Source organism: Prosopis cineraria, unplaced genomic scaffold, assembly GCF_029017545.1.
Source record: "Prosopis cineraria cultivar Desert tree isolate PC_DT_omini unplaced genomic scaffold, ASM2901754v1 PC13, whole genome shotgun sequence".
NCBI lineage: Eukaryota > Viridiplantae > Streptophyta > Magnoliopsida > Fabales > Fabaceae > Prosopis > Prosopis cineraria.
In genome coordinates, this window is record NW_026555344.1 from 31,929,601 (window position 1) to 31,946,771 (window position 17,171).

A 17,171-nucleotide genomic window follows, 5' to 3' on the forward strand; every position below is an offset into this window, starting at 1 on the left:
GTAGATGAGTTATAATAAATGGAATTAAATGAAATATGAACCTTTAGACACCTTGAGCGTAGAATGTAAACACTTGACTGGTGAGGGACAACCTATTGAAATTTTTCTTTGCTTAATTAATTGCCTTGCTGCTATTATTTTTGAAAGAAAAGAAAAATTTCTAATTAAATTGAGTTCTTGAAAGTTTGAATTGAAATTGGCCTTGAAACATTCACATGTTCTTTCCCCTTTTTATATAGTGATTTTCTCTTGTTTAAGGACAAGTAAACATTCAAGTGTGGGGGTTCGATTACTTCTAATATTTTACTAAATTTATTCATATTTTTGATGCTATTGAAAGTCATTTGTTTGAATTTATTAGCTAAAAATATGATTTAATGGATGATTATGTGTGAAAATATAATTGAAAATTAGTAGACCAATTCTAGCGTTAACTATAGGTTTTATACATATCGGGAGACCTAATTTATGAGCCCAAAGGTAAAAATTTTTAAGCCCAAGTCCAAGGAAATAAATCTAAAAAGGAATTTTGCACAAGCCCCATTTGTTAGTGTTGTCTTCACGAATGTTTTTAGATAAGAAATCTTTGAACTTCTTTTTCTCGAGCTAAAATTAAGAATAAAGGAAAAAAGATTAGAGAGATTAATGCTTTATAGGCCTCATAAGCATGAAAATAAATGACGTATGGTCAAAATTGAGGGAAAAGTGTTGGATGGTCTATTTTTTTAATAGTATAAGTTACCCAATGCTTCTTAGAAAATAGTTCGTAGATAAATTTGCATCTTTACCATGCTGACGTGTTGTGCTCGCATCATGCCAATGTCATTGTGAGCTCCACATAACATTCGTTAGTTGAAGTTAACAGCAGATTATTGGATACTCCATTTTTTAAAATTTGTGATTTATTTTACACTATTTGATAGTTGAGGCTACTAGATGCTCCCCAAAAAATAATTTAGGCTAAATTTACTACTTTACCCTATTTTCAGTTACTCTATGTGACGGCCATGTCATAATTTCATTAGCCATATTATTATAATTTAACAATATTAGCTTTTTTTCCCCAAAAAATTAAGGATCGCATTGGTATTTTTATGAAATACTTCCTCTTATCTTATTTATAAGTCATTTTTAGTATGTTTTATCGGAATTAAGAAAAATTTTAAATCTCATTAATTTTGTATTAAAATTTAATAAATTTTTACCTTTACTCTTTATAAATGTTCTTAAATTTCATTACTAATATTTTTATTCAAAACATTTAATAAAGGTGAAAATGTAAAGAAATGCATTAGAAATTGGCAAATATTTTATAAATAGAATTAATTTTTTTTCTCTTTTTGTTTAATAAATAGGACCATAAAAATATTAAAGACTAAATTAATAAAAGTTAAACGTGAGTAATGAAATCGATAATTCATACAAGAATAAAATTTATATTATCTCAAATATTTGATAAATAGATCCTTAAATTTGCGAAGAGTAATTGATACTGATAATAAAATAATAAATAAAAATTTATTAAATATTGTTACGTAACTGTCATTTTCATAATTAATTTGTTATCCAACAGTCATGGCTTGTGGGTTGTGTCAAATTGTCAATGTCATCTGGCCAAATTTTCCACAGTTGAAGGCGATTAAGAAAGCTCGCGAAGCAAGTTAGTGCCTTTTTGCTCGCTCGCAGTCGCACTGAGCAAAATCTCAGCTCTCACACTCCAATGTCGTCTTCCTCCTTAGCCGCAGCCCCAACACACGAAGTGTTCATCAGCGTCCAAAACGACGATCCATCGAAGTACATCGCAGACATGATCGACAGATCTCTGACGCTTCGAGGCGTCCCAACGTTCAAGGACGAGAGGCGTCTGAGAGAGAAGCAGAAAGGCACGAACCTTGGGAGAGATCTGAAGGAAGCGATAGCGATGTCCAAGATTTCAATCGTGATGCTATCGGAAAACTACGTTTATTCGAGCTGGTGTTTAGAGGAGCTTGTGGTGATTCTGCAGAATCGGCAGAAATGGGGATTGATTGTGTTGCCGATCTTCTACGAGATGGATCCGTCTGACATAAGGAAGCAGAGAGGCGATGCCTTTAAGATTGTGAACGCTCAGAGGAAAGGAGGAGTATGGGAGAAAAGATGGAAATCTGCTCTCAAAGAAGCTGCTAATTTGTGTGGCTGGGATCATCGGGGAAGCAATAGGTGAGTATGCAAGTCAATGATGAAAAATTTAATTGCATTAGCTTCAAACTTTAATCTGATCATGCTTCATTAATTTTCTTTAACTAGATAGAAAATTACTTAAACATTTTTTGAAAGATTCTGCTGAAATGTGTAGATCATTAAATTTTACTGCGGTTACTTCAGATTTTCAATCTGAAAATTACTTGAATGTTTCAGAGAGATTATACTTATTTTTCTTAAATCTGTTGAAATGTGCAGGTAAAGTAATGAAGTAGTACAGAAAAATTCACGTGCTCTATGACTTAAAATTATATCGATACCGATGTTGATGATTATATCTAGACATTAATGTGATGTTACTTATACTCTCGCCAGGTGCATTAAGAACTCAAATGAGTTGTTGTTAGAAAGGAATTGAATAAAATAGATTAAAAAAAATAAAGGTAGAAATAAAATGATTAAAAAAATAAATGAGCTACATTAATAAGGTAAAAGAATAATTTAGCTCATGAGTTGTGAGTTATGATTTATAAAATTTTGGACAATGTGATGATTCTTACATTTGTGTTATATTATAATAAATTCTATCATGCTTACTATTGTGAAAGGGAGAGGGATTTAATTCATTTTTATTTTAATTTTTTTTTTCAATCAATTTCATTCTCATCTTTGTAGTCACCAAACAAGATCTAAGTGTCTAGATAACATACACGTCCAATAAATATTCCCATAATAATAATGATAAGACACATTTTAAATTAAAACAAGACGGATTGTTTGATAACTGCACGAGTTTGTAGATTTGACGGACTTGAATGAAGATTTGCATATCTATACAAAAGCATCCGAGCTTATTCCTTGATGATCAACATCTTTTAGGATTGAATCACTTCTGGTGGGTAAACTAGTTGAAGACATTGTGAACAAAAGAATACCCACAAACCTCAGCATTTCCATCTATCCTCTGAGATATGACACAATACATCAATACCTGAACATGTTCCTGCAAGTGGGCATGCATGATGTACTTGTGGTAGGCATATGTGGTGAAAGTGGGATGGGAAAGACAGTAATTGCAAGAGCAATTTATGACCAAATCTCATTCACATTTGAAGGAAGCAGTTTCCTTGAAAATGTTGGCCAGAAAACAAGAATGCCTGATGGTTTAGTTCAGTTGCAGGAGAAGCTTCTGTCTGACACTCTTTCTACAGAAAGTAAAGTGGGAAATGTGAGCAGAGGAATGGATATGATCGAGAAGAAACTGTGCTCAAGGAGGGTTTTGATTGTTGTGGATGGTGTGGATGATCTCGAGCAACTATATGCATTGGTTTGGAATAGGAGTTGGTTTGGTTTGGGAAGTAAAATCATCATAACAACAAGAACCAGAGATCTGTGGTTGCTAAATAAACTTGGCGTAGATCAAGTGTACTTGGCTCAAGGTCTTCCCTTACCCTCCAATATACAGGTATGCTTTCCTGCTTTTGTGTTTGTCAAGAGAGAATGAAGGCACTTGCCACTTGCCTCTGTCCCCTCGTTAATTACTAAGGTGATTACTACTTCTAAAAAGCTTAGTTAAAACCTCAATTTTTTTTAAAAAAAGAAAAGTATATATTTTCAACTATATCCTCATTAAATGTCTTAATAATGACAATTCAAATTCTAGTAGACTATTTTTTTTTTTTCAAGACATAATAAAGGGTTAAGATGCATTTCTGTCCCTGAACTATCCTCCTGAGGAATATCCAATGTCTTAAACTATTTGTGTTGGAGTAATTATACCCCTAAAGTAATTAAAAAGTAGGAAAAATGTACCTTAACTTGAATTCATTTGGCATGAGAGGTGAAATTTTTGGTCAAATTTAAGTTTCAATTAGCATTTTAAACTATCAACTTTAGATTATTTAAAATCAATGGCAAATATATTATGTTTTAATTACTTTAGTAGTGAAATTACTACAATAAATAGTTTAAAACATCAGGTGTTCCTCCAAGAATAGTTAAGAAATAAAAATGTACCTTAGCCTAATAATAAATAAAGTGAGGGAATAATTTAAAAAAAAAAAAGTTATAAGAACTATCTAATGCTTTTAAAAAAATATTATATTATGCATAGGAGGGAATACTCCCTTTAGTCCAAAATGTAAGAATAAGTTAATCAATTTATTTATATTGAGAAAATCAGTTAAATTAGTTAATGTATAACAATTTTGTGATAGTTTTCTTAAAATACCTCTTTCATTAATTCATTCTAGTATTTTTGCAGTGAAAAATATTGCGTAATAAATAGGGATAATTTGGAAATTTAAAAAATTAATTAATAGGGAGACAAGAGGTATTGAGATCTGATGATTAGAAAAAGTTGAATTATTTATAAATTGAATTATATGCATGCATGCATGAACAAAATAATAAAGAATACGAAAAAATCACTCTATCCTGTCCCATGCGATTCTATAAGATTAAAGCTTATTTTCATATAACTAATTTATTCTGCCTTGTCTGTGTATAGACCATCTGGAATCAATTTCAACTTAGTAATCATATGATTGCTGGACTCAAGCACTACATACTGCTACTTCAGCAAACGGTACTGAAGTCCTTTTATTTATTTACTTTTTTGGCTTTTCTTTGTCTGCAACTGTTGTACTTTCATTATGATTTGAATTTTGTTGATCACCATGTAAATCTGTCACTGCTTCAAATGGTAGACAATTGAAAGAGAGAGGAATCTGCGGCAATATCGGCTGAAACTACGCCAAAAGAATGCCATCCAGGTATATTATTCCATTGAAATATTACATTAGAACTTGTCTTAATTGTTGTAAAGAATTTTTTTTTGAGAAAATTACATATAAGTCTCATTTAATATAATTAATTATTCTCAGGTCTATTTGAGTGGAACCTTGAAATAATTTTCCCTTTTTTTTTGACAGAAGATAATTTTGGTCATTTACCTTGACACAAAGTTTGATTTTATACTCTAATTTTATAAAATTTCTTTTCAATCTTCTAATTCTAACACAACTAGTTTCATTAAAAAAATGCCAACATAAAACTTTTAAATATTGACAAAAAATTATTAAATATTAACATATTACATTTAATTTTTTTAAATAACAATAATTTATACAAAAAATATATTTTGTGAAACTAACTATATTAGGGTTAAAGGACTGAAAAGTTATTTTAAGGGACCAACTTAAAATTTTACAAAAAATTAAAAATTAAAAGTACATTATATATATATATATATATATGTATAAATATTTTTTATTGTCAATAGTAGTTTTTCAATTTCTAAGTTTAATTATGTATTCTTTATTTATTAATCCTTTGTGCCTGTCTTTTAGGAACAAGTTATAGCCAACTTAAAACAAACTCAAGGAATTGGCTTGATTAAAGACAAATGAATAACCTGAAGGCTGTTACCGTACAAACTTGGCCGGTTAGACGTGAACTGCGGGGGAAAAAATGAGAGAATTATACAGAAGTCTCACAAAACAGGCTTAAATTGTCCATGAACCCTGTAATATTTAAATCTCTTGTGAGGGACCCCAAAGCAATTCTCCCCAAAAAAATTCCGATTGTATTATTAGTCAAAGTTTAGGGTTGTATATGTAAAAAATCCTTTTTTTTTTAATTTGTCTTATGGTTGTTGTATATTTTTGTGGTTGAAATTTGTTGTATGTTCCATTAGGCCCCTTTATATTATGAACACAAATATTTTGAATTTTCTACTTTGCAAAGTTATCTGAAGCATGTATAGAAAGTAAATTTTCATGTATCGTTCTCTCTGCATATATATGCGATGAACTTTTTTTTGGAAGCTAGATGGGATGAATTTAATTGAAAAATGTTGCAAAAACAGGAGAAAATGACAGTCGAGGCTTATAATAAAAAAAGTAATAACAATTAAGTTCTTGTTAAAATTTTTTATAAATTGCAAATATTAATTTAAATAATTACAAATTTAAAATTTTTAATGTTTTTTAAAATTAAATTAAAATATAAATCTCAATTTGTAATTTAAATTTTATTTGTAACTGTTTGAATTCAAATTCATAACTTATTTTTTAAAAAAATTAATATCATTTTTCAAAAAAATATCACCCACATGACTTCTCCATTATGACAAATTGTGTGAAATGTTTTACCCAAAAAACAAAAAATGGGAGAAGCTCACTTAAGGCCCCTATAGTACAGAAATTTGTGTTTATGACCTAATAAAATTTGAGAACTCTCTATAGGTTTAAGGGCTTTAAGTGAAAAAAATGCTTCAAAAAAAAAGGATACATTTGTCCCCCCTCTCTTTATGAACACACAACATAATATCTATAAATTCTCAACTTAATATCCTTTAATATACAATTAATCTAGTGAAAATGATTTAACTTGAAATGTACAAATTGTACAAAATGAAAGAATAATAGATATTCATAAATGCACAACATAATATCCACAAAATTTAACGCGATGTCTTATAATGTATAATTGCTCTCATGGAAATAGTTTAACTTGAAATATACAAATTGTACAAAATGAATGCATAACATAATATCCTGTAATTGACAACAAAATATTCAAGTACAAATGCATCTTTTTTTATTAAAACATATTTTTATTTAAGGTCCTTAAACTTGTAGAGAGTTTTTAGATTGTGTTAGGTCTTAAATACAAAATTTTGTGTTATAAGAGCCCTAAATGATATTCTTTTGAAAAAAAATGAGGGAAATGTATGGCATGTAGGTACAAATTTGTTGCATCGATATATTATTTTAAGTTAAAAAATATTTTTGTCACTCAACTATTTACCTAAAACTAAGAGTATCTAATATCTTAAAATTTCATGAGGTGTAATTTTCTTTAAAAAAAAATTGAAAGTGATACATTGAACATCTTACTACTAAAGAAGTTAACTTTGATTGTTAGTAGACTTAAAAATTACCAAAAAAAAAAGATATCAAAAATTACAGTTTAAGACCCATAAAATTACACGTAAGTACCTTTAAGAAAATTAATATTAATTAAGTTCCATAAATTACTTACAAATAACAATATACAAATATTATTTTTTATCTACATAAAAGGCCAAAATATAATCTTGACCAACCATTATTTTGAGAACTTAATCAATATTAATTTTCTTAAAGGGTAATTATTTATAATTTTATGTGTTATTTTTTGTAATTTGTTAAGTCTTTTTATCTAATTTTTATATCAATTAATAATTAAATTTAATTTTTTTAACGACAAAATCCTTAGTATACTATTTTAAAATTAGACTATACGTAAGTTTAGAATACTAAATTTTTCTAGAATAGCTCGCCTCTCATGTTGGAAGTATATGTCGCTTACATCCAAAATTGTTAAGTTAACGCTAATATAGAATTAGTGACAACTTAAGTCATTTTTCACTAAGAAGGATAGCTAAGGTTACTTAAGGCTAACTAGTGAGTTAAACTAATCAAGAATTGATTGATTTTTACTTAATTAAACTAAATGGATAAATTTAATTAAAACCTAGTTAATTAGTAAAATGAAAATGTGAGCATTTAAAGTTTTCTAAAGTGGAATCCTAGAAGTTATGAAATGCTAGATTCTTTATCTATTCTTTTTAATTAGGCTTAGTTTAAATTCCACACTCTTGATCGAATAAAATTCCTTACATAATTTTGTATAAATATGCTTTCCTAACTAATTTAATTAATCAAGTTCTTGCACAATTTTACACATATACCTAATTAACTCCTTAGTTAGGTGCAAAGTGATTGAAATTCCCCTTAGGTTTCCCTTAAGTACAACTCGGCTTATGTTAAGTCTAGTACATAATTTTGTATACAATACATTTTATCAAACACCAACTAAATATATTTATGCATAGTCAATTTAAGACACATTTAATACATATAAAAGATATATTTATATAAATTATAATGTATTGGAGAAAATTTTTAGCAACTATACAAAGGAGAATCAAGTGAAAAAAAATAATAAAGCATCAAGTTAAACACCAATTTTAGTCAATAAAAACAAGATATAACAGTGTTCCTAATTTTAAGAATAATATTACATCAACGTAGGTTTAATGAAGAGTGACCATGACCCTTCACATTCATTGAAACACTTCAAGACTCCTCTAACATCTTTCCCTCCTAGCACTCATTGTAGATTTAGCCTCTGTCATCTTGGAATCCACTTGAATACAATCCTTTTACTATGGCCAAACCGTACTCATGAACACCTTAAAGATTTTGAAGTCAAACCAAGAAACAAAGTAATAGGGTTTGAAGTGTGAGGTGAGAGAAGAAGAATGATAGAGTTGGATCAGGATTTTGATAGTTAGATCATGAGTTATGGTAGAGAGAATGTGAGATAGAGATAAAGAATATAAAAAATAATGGAAAGAAAATGGGGAATGGTGGCTACCAAAATGAGGATGAATAAAAGAATGAATACTGAAAATGAAATTAGGATAATTTGATTCAAGTCTAGGGTGAATAAGCTCAATTCTAGTGTTAAGTAAATGGGTGAAAAATAAACTAGAGTAATTTTATTATTTACTAGGATAAAATGGATGAAAATTTAAATGAAAATGGTACAAAAATTGAATTAAATAAAACTAAAGACAATGAAAATTAAGAAAAAGTGAGTGGAATCAAAGTGTAGTATAAGGTGTGCAAGACCAAACAAGGCTTATACTTTTACCTCAAAACTCAAGTGTTTTACCTCTTAATTCATCTAATATTCTAATTCAATGGTCTTCATGTACCAAATTCAAGATGCATAACCTTACACAAATAAATGTGGCACACAAGATTAAAGTTCAAAGCATATGATAATAATTTATATTTTCTATTAAAATTAATTCCTAAATATATGGTGCAATACAAATTAAATAGTAAATACTAATTATGACATTACAAATGAGGCTTTGGGGCGTGACATTCATCCTAAAAATATAAGCCCATACATGCGCAAAAATGACCTAATCCAAGTGCATAAAAATAAGTCAACCCAAAACTTTAACTTTTTAAAATAGTAACTTTTAAAATTAATTACTTTCAATCTAAAATCAGTTTTAGAAATCTAATTAGATCATTGTTCTTTTGGACTAAAAATGCATCTTAACAAATTTTCTCAAACATTTTTTTAAAAGCCTAATTTTATAGTCAAAATGTCCTAGTTGTGATTTTTCAAAATCAATATAATAAATGTGCAATTTGAGTAAATATAATATAATTTTTAGTTAATAATAATAATAATAATAAATGTGTAATAAACATGACTTCTCACATGTTAAGAGAGGCGAAAGGGTTTCTTAGACGCCCGGCTGAGGGTTGAAAAATAGAAGACAACAACCAACAACTGTGCATTGAAGAAGCAAAGAAGACAACTGAGTAGGATTGGGATTGAAGATGACGACCGACTGCCACTGAGCATTGAAGATGATGATTGATTTTTGAAAAAAGGAAGTTAAAGACTATGATCCTTAATTATGATAAAAAAATATCATTTGTGAGGTGAATTCACCAACGTGACTTGAGAATTCATTAACCCAACTTGAAAAAATTACTAACGTATATTGTGAAAACATGAAACCCTACTTGAGAATGGATTATTTAATAAAACACTTCACTTGAAAATTCACTAACTCGATTTGAAAAAATTTCTAACGTATATTGTGAAAATATGAAACACCACTCGAGAATTGAATGTTTAACAAAAGGCACCACTTGAAAATTCACAAACTAGACTTGAAAAATTTTTTAACATATATTGTGAAAAAATGAAACCCTAATTGAGAATCAATTGTTTAATAAAAAGTGACTTGTCCAAATTTTTTTTATTAAACAATCGATTTCCAAGTGAAATTTCATGTTTTCACAATATACATTAAAAATTTTTTTAAGTCGAGTTAGTGAATTTTCAAATGACGTTTTTTATTGAACAATTAATTTTTCAAGTGGGGTTTCATGTTTTTATAATATACATTAAAAAAAATTTCATGTTGAGTTAGTAAATTTTCAAGTGGCAATAGTGAATTTCACCTCACAAACTACATTTTTTTATCACAACCAAAGACCATGATCCTTAACTGAAATTTCAAAATTTGATGATTCGTAATTGGGATTAATATTTTTAAAAAGTCCTTAATTGTCATTTTCCCTTGATTTTTCCCCCTTTTATATAACAAATAACCCTTTAAAATATGAAAACTTACAGGGAGAATGGCAATTAAATCTTAAAAGGATCAATTAATTTAAATTTAGTTCAACCAATTTCAAAATGTTAATAAAGTCTCTTAGTTTTTCAGTGGTGATAAATCTTAACAAATTCAAGAACACAAACATTCATATTTAATGTTAAAAAATATTTAGTATAACAATTTTAAGAATTTACAAAAGACCTTACTTCCTCAATATTGTGCATGTCTTTGAACATTAAAGATAGACATTTATTTTCCTTGTTAAAATTTAAAAGATAAGTTGTAAATGCATCACAAAAAAATTATAAAATTAAAAGTTAAATTTGCAAATTTCTATAAATGTCAAACTTATTATCATTGGTAGACAAACGAAATTTGTTGATACTCTAAAATTAATTCAAATTTAACTTGAATTAATTAGTCTCTTTAAAACTTAACTATCATTCTTCCAAACTTATATAATATAAAAAAAATAAGAAAATTTAATTCAAAATAAGAGACAAGATATAAAATATATATATATATATATATATGGAAATTTTTATCATTTTGTCTATAATTTGTTGTCTTGGCTATATATTATGCATTTTCACATCATGACATTTTGCTTCACTCGGAAGCGTAGGCCTTGCGTGCCTTGCGGGTGCCTTTTACCTTTAATGACACCGGATCCACCAGGATTTTCCACTTTGCCATTTATTTCAACGCCTTTCCCTGCATCTGAGGCTTGATTATTTCTCTCTCACCACCAGAACTCCCTGCAAACTCCTGCACTATCCTCTCACTTTCAGGATTTTCAGCCCTTGAAGTGAGCAGATTTAGAGGGTCCCACTGGTTTATGCTTCCTTGTAACTTCTCTATCATTCGAGCCTGTATCACGGATAGTACCATTTTAGGAGTAAAAACACATTTAGTCCTTGGCTTTATTCTGCTATACAAATTAGTTCCTCAAAGTCTCTACATTGGGCTAAATTGTCTATCCCTTCTACTTTAAGGGATTAAACATTTAAGTGTAGAACTCCATTTATACCTGAGAGGCATTCTTTTTTTGTTCTTTCTCTATCTCTTCCAAGAGAAATAATTCCCTGCCGCAAGACTGCATTTCCGTACATAAAGATTCAATTTATTATCTTTTTTGATGATTGAGTAAATCAGAAGTTTTATCCAAATCCTAAAGTTACTATCAACACCTGGATATGAAGCCTCAGCATGTCCTGCAAGAGATCATTAATTTGGAGAAGATTTTGCCTATACTGGTCCTCTATGACCTGCATGAACATTGTTTCCCAATCCAAACTAAACTTCGGTACTTAGGAGATATATAGCATAGCACAAACATGAGACATAAAACATAAACAAGCATGAAGACATGAAAATCTTAAATAATCATGTACTTCAAGTTTTGTGTTGTCTTTGATAGGATTATTTCTTAGTCATGGCTCCTTTTATAAAGTGATCATTTCATACAGTATGTGGATGGGATTATTTACCTGAATGCCACGAGTCCCATAGACATCATCCACTTCAAGGACATTTAGCAAATGTGGATCTTTAGTTGTTATGATGATTCTACTGCCTGGACCAAACCAATCACGCTTTCTAGCCAAAGCATTTAAATGGTCTAATCTGTTCACATTATCCAGAACTGCAAGCATTCTCTTTCCGCAAAATGCACTTTGAATCTTCTGGGTTCCTACTTTTACATTCTCTATGTCTATGTTCTCCTCTTCAAGAATGTCACCCAGAAAACTCTTTTGTAACACAATGAGCCCATCAGGTTGCTCTGCAATTTTACTGATATCTGAGAGGAAACTGCTATACTCAAATCTTGTAAAGTTTTTGTTATAGATTGCTTTTGCAATGTTGGTCATATCAACTCCACATAAGCCTATTACAAGGATGTCATCTGAAACAACACTTAATAGAAGATTTAAATACTCCTCAGCTACCTCCCTTCTTGGAGGGAAGATGGAGGCATTCATGTGAGCATCTTGCCGTCTACTCATAATATGTTTCACAATCTCCTTAATAAATTTTGATTGATGCCTGCAGAGGAACGTGATGAAACATGTTGAAATCATGAACAAGTACTTAGCAATAGTGAACTTAGAAGGTTTTACCGTTAAATATATATTTTGGCCAACTATCATTATATTATATTGGACAAATTAGGTCGGGGAAAACACACTGGTGTCCGTTAGATTTTACTTTAACCCAAAACCCAACTCATCACTTTGGACCAGGTTTTACCATCTCAATTTTAGTGATTTATACCAGAAGATGGATAAGAAATCAAGGCTTTCATCCACAACCACAACACAACTCACAAGATCCTTAAAACTTCAAGCATTGTTAGAAGGATCAGAAACCTCATCATGAGAGACCGGATTGTGTGCACTGATTACACCTTTAGAGAAGCTAACAAATTTGCTGATTGGCTTGTTTGCCGAACAGATTAACTTAGTCTTGATGTTAAAATTATCAATGATCTTCCTATAGGATATACTGACCTACTTTTAATGTATCTTAGCTTTGTATACTCCAGCACAACTTAGGTTGTGGCCATGTTATTCGAAAAAACAAGATCCTTAGAAGAAGCTCCATCAATAATTCCTTAAAATATGTCATTCATTGCTGCATAATGTTGTTATGACTCAAGACTTAAAATAAGAGAGTAAAGCTTTATGTTTTACTCACACGATCACAATATGAGTGACTACATATGACTAGAAATTCACCACACCATCAAAACTTCTCACTTCTGACACATGTAAAGAAACAAAATACAACAATCACTAATCTATGCACTTTATAAATTTCTCCAGAATCAAACCATTGACACAAAAACTGAGTATAGACTTGTATAAGGCTACAACTTATGTACTATTTAAACAATCATTTGTATGAAGAGCGACTGAATATGACGAGAAATTCTCAAAGACCAGCCTACGAGAACTTTTTCATCAATGGCACATTTGATCAAACAAAATACGAACAGCCACAACCAGTCTATGCATTCTGACATAACAAATTTATCCAAAATCAAATCATTGAGACAAAAAAGGAGAGTTAGAGACTTACCAGCTAGCAACGTTCTGCATATCCCACCCAACAGAACTTGAAGCTGCTTGTTTCAAGCCCTCTCTCCAACTTCCCAACTTGCTCTCATCCATGTTTTCCAACCTGAATCGATCCTCATGTTTTCTAAATGCCTCTGCATAACTATTTTTCTGCTGCTCCACATCGCTAGCCTCAATATCATAGAACACAGGCACAACAACCTGCCCAGCTTCGTTCTTGCACTCCACGATCTTCACAAGCTCATCCAAGCACCATCCTGAGAGATATATGTTCGAATCAAGAAAAATGAGAGGGTAAAGAAATTCCAATTGAAAAAAAAATAATAAATCTCAATTCTCTTCAATCCAACCGTACCCGAAGTTGCGTAGTTTCTGGAGAACACTATGATCGCGATCCTCGACATTTGGATCGCTTTTAGAAGCTCGGAAGCAATCTCACCGCCTTTCTGAAGGTTTACGTCATCTTTGAAGGTTGGAATTCCTGCATCTCGCAAGGCCGTGTAGATCTGAGAGGTAACGTTGTAGCGAGTGTCTTCGCCTCTGAAGCTCAAGAACACATCGTGCCTGCTCCTGTCTATGGCCGAGAAGAAAGAGAAGGAGGTGTTGTATGTCCTAGTGAACTCCATTAATGGCGGAAATCGAAGTTCTTGATCATGATGGAGTAATTAAAAGCTGGAGAAGACGAGCGTTTTGCTTTGGATTCGAAATTTTGTTCGTCCGCAGGCTCATTTTTTTCTCTGATTATCAATAAAATTAGTTGCGAGGCACTTGACAAGGATCTAGAAGCGAAAGACTGCTCAGAAGTATCTGTATTATGCAGAGACACCAAATACCGAATTAGAAGAATCTGTACACAAACAAATTGGTTACATGAACAGAAAACATGAGGTTGAATACAAAATACTGGCTCTATAAGATATACATATTAATGATTTTAAAGCCGAACCGGACGGTCGAACTGTCGGCCGGTCCACATTCTGGCTCGGCCAGGAGGGAAAAATCATGTGAGACGTTGAGCCGGGTTGAGCCAGCCAAAACCATCAGTTGGGTTGCAAACTGGAGTTGGGCTGCGAACCGGGTCCGGTTTTTAAAAGCCCGATGGTTCTTTTTTTTTTTTGCCCCATATATTTTAGAATTCAGATTTTGACCCTAAAAGAAAAACTGAAAAGCAAACTGCAGACGCAGAGGCACACCGCACGCACACTCAGCTCTCAGCTCGCAGGGCAGTCACGATTTCAGATCTCTCATCTCTTTGAGCTACAAAGTCACGGTTTCAAATTTTCTGGCTTCTTGTTCAGACTTTTAGATCACTTTCACAGTCGGCGCATTTGGTTTGGCTTCCTGTTTCATTTCTCAGTTTCACGATTTCAGTTCAGAGCTGCGAAGTCACGGTTGGCGCATCTGGTTTGAGCTGCGATTCTTCGATTCCATTTCCAAGCATCACACTTTTTCTTTGAGCTTCGATTTCAAGCTTCCCACTATGATTTCAAGCTTTAGATTTTGCTCTTCTCCTCCCATTCTCTCTGACTTTGGCAGTGCGGCGGTGGCTTTCTGTTTTTAGCTTTGTGCATTTTCTTTGTCTCTTTGAGCTTTGATTTTGTCTTTCAGGCTTCAGCTTCGATTTCTAACTCTTCTACCACTGTGACTTCACTGAATTTTTTTTTTGCCAGAGCTGTGACTTCACTGATTTCCTTCATCTTCCCCTATCGATTGGCATCAACAAGAGCAGCCACAGCCCACGAGTGATCTTTTCCTCATCTTCCTCATCCTCACCAAGCTATCCTCTTCCTGGTCTGGCTCTGCTTTATCGTCTAACAGTCTAAGTAAATCTAAGTAAGTTTCAATGTTTATGTATTTCAAATTTTCAATTCCTTAGAAGTTCAAATTCCTTATCTATTGAAGACCTGATTTGATTAAATGCTATATATGCCTGCATATAATGATTGTGTAATGGATTTTAAGCTGCCTACAAGCATTCATTGACAATGCATCAATTAATTGATACTTGATAACCAATTTGAGACTGACCACTGGAATGGAATGCTTAATCTGATTTGTTTACTCTTCTTTATTTATACTTTATATATTGATTAGGTCTTTTAATGACAAATCTAAATTTTGCCTTGTAGAAAATGACATCTGAAAATGCTTCAATTATTGCATCAACACAATCTGTTAGATCAAAGACAGATCCTACATAGGAGCATTGTGCTGAGGTCAAGCCCCCAGATGGCAAAGTTTGCCTAAAATGTTTGTACTGTGCAAAAGAATTTGCTGGTGGAGGGATTCATAGAATGAAACAACATCTTGCTGGAAAGAAAGGGGATGCAATAAGTTGCAAAAAGGTGCCGGCTGATGTTCGCTACCGACTCGAAGAAAATTTAAAGGAGATTAGGGAGAATAAAGGCAAAAGGCAAGATAGTTATGAAGAGAACAATCCATATAGCCCTAATGTCACACCATTAGAAAGTCATGATGGAAATTTAGAAGAAATTTCTACTCCTCAATCTCAAACCCTCAAGGAAATTCAATCACAAAGTCAAACTCAACTTGGAAAAAGAAAGGCTCCTATTGACAAATATTTTGCACCAAGAACAACCCCAGGAGCACAGCCAGGGATACGAAGTGTGCTTGCAGGTAAAGAACCTATACGTAGAGCAGACATGGCTTTTGCTAAGTGGATGTATGATTGTTGTATCCCATTGAATGTTGTCAATTCAGCATTTTTTCAACCTATGATTGATGCATTTACAGCTATTGGCCCTGGTTATAAAGGGCCAAGTTATCATGCCATGAGAACTAAATTACTGCTTGATAGTTTTAAAAACTTTTGGGATGACAATCATGGCCAATGGTTGGCAAGATCAAGCAAATAGGCAATTGATTAACTTTCTTGTCCATTCTCCTAGGGGAATTGTTTCTATTAAATCTGTTGATGCATCAGACATAGTCAAGGATGCCTAAAATTTGTGCAACTTGTTCACTGAAATGGTTGACTTTGTTGGAGTCACAAATGTTGTGCACTTGGTAACTGATAATGCAGCTAATTATAAAGCTGCTGGGTGGTTATTATATGATAAATTTCCTTTTATTTTTTGGTCTCCTTGTGCTGCACATTGTTTGAATTTGATTTTAGGAGATATCGGTAAAATGGATATTGTGATTGGCTTGGCAACACGTGCATCTATGGTGACAAAGTTTATTTATAATTATGCCTTTTTGTTTGCTTGGCTGAGAAAAAGAGAAGGTTGGACTGAAATTATTTGCCCTAGGGTGACACAATTTGCTACCACTTTTATTGCATTGAAAAGTATTCACGAGCATAAACATGATTTGCAAGCCTTGGTAACTAGCAAAGTATTTTTAGATTCTAGATACTCAAAAGGAGAAAAGGCAAAGGATGTGACTTTAATAGTGCTGGACAATCAATTTTGGAATGATTGTAAAATTGTGGTCCAAATTATTTCACCACTTATTTGGTTGTTGAGGATTGTTGATGCTGATGAGAGGCCTTCACTTGGGTATGTATATGATGGCATGTACAGGGTAAGAAAAACTATCAAGAATATATTAATGAATAAAAAGCCCTTGTATAAGCCTTACACAAGGATTATCAAGAAAAGGTGGGATTCTCAACTTCATCAGAAGCTTCATACAACAGCTTATTTCCTAAATCCTGTGTTCTTTTATGATAAGCAGAGCTT

The 17,171-nt window shown here is 31.8% G+C and overlaps 2 protein-coding genes across 2 annotated transcripts; one reads left to right on the top strand and one right to left on the bottom strand.

Moving 5' to 3' along the window:
* Nucleotides 1–1,604: 1,604 nt before the first annotated feature.
* LOC129290147 (disease resistance protein RPV1-like) lies at nt 1,605–5,965 on the top strand. The gene is made up of 5 exons (XM_054926852.1): nt 1,605–2,199; nt 3,061–3,646; nt 4,691–4,768; nt 4,890–4,955; nt 5,532–5,965. Exons 1-5 carry the CDS (start codon nt 1,721–1,723, stop codon nt 5,589–5,591), a joined length of 1,269 nt encoding a protein of 422 aa, XP_054782827.1. The 5' UTR covers nt 1,605–1,720; the 3' UTR covers nt 5,592–5,965.
* A 4,926-nt stretch (nt 5,966–10,891) lies between these two features.
* LOC129290145 (disease resistance protein RPV1-like) lies at nt 10,892–14,363 on the bottom strand. Its single transcript, XM_054926850.1, has 6 exons — nt 13,823–14,363; nt 13,469–13,724; nt 11,878–12,433; nt 11,578–11,655; nt 11,418–11,483; nt 10,892–11,257 (listed from the first exon to the last, which is right to left on the bottom strand). Exons 1-6 carry the CDS (start codon nt 14,091–14,093, stop codon nt 11,084–11,086), a joined length of 1,401 nt encoding a protein of 466 aa, XP_054782825.1. The 5' UTR covers nt 14,094–14,363; the 3' UTR covers nt 10,892–11,083.
* Nucleotides 14,364–17,171: the final 2,808 nt, after the last annotated feature.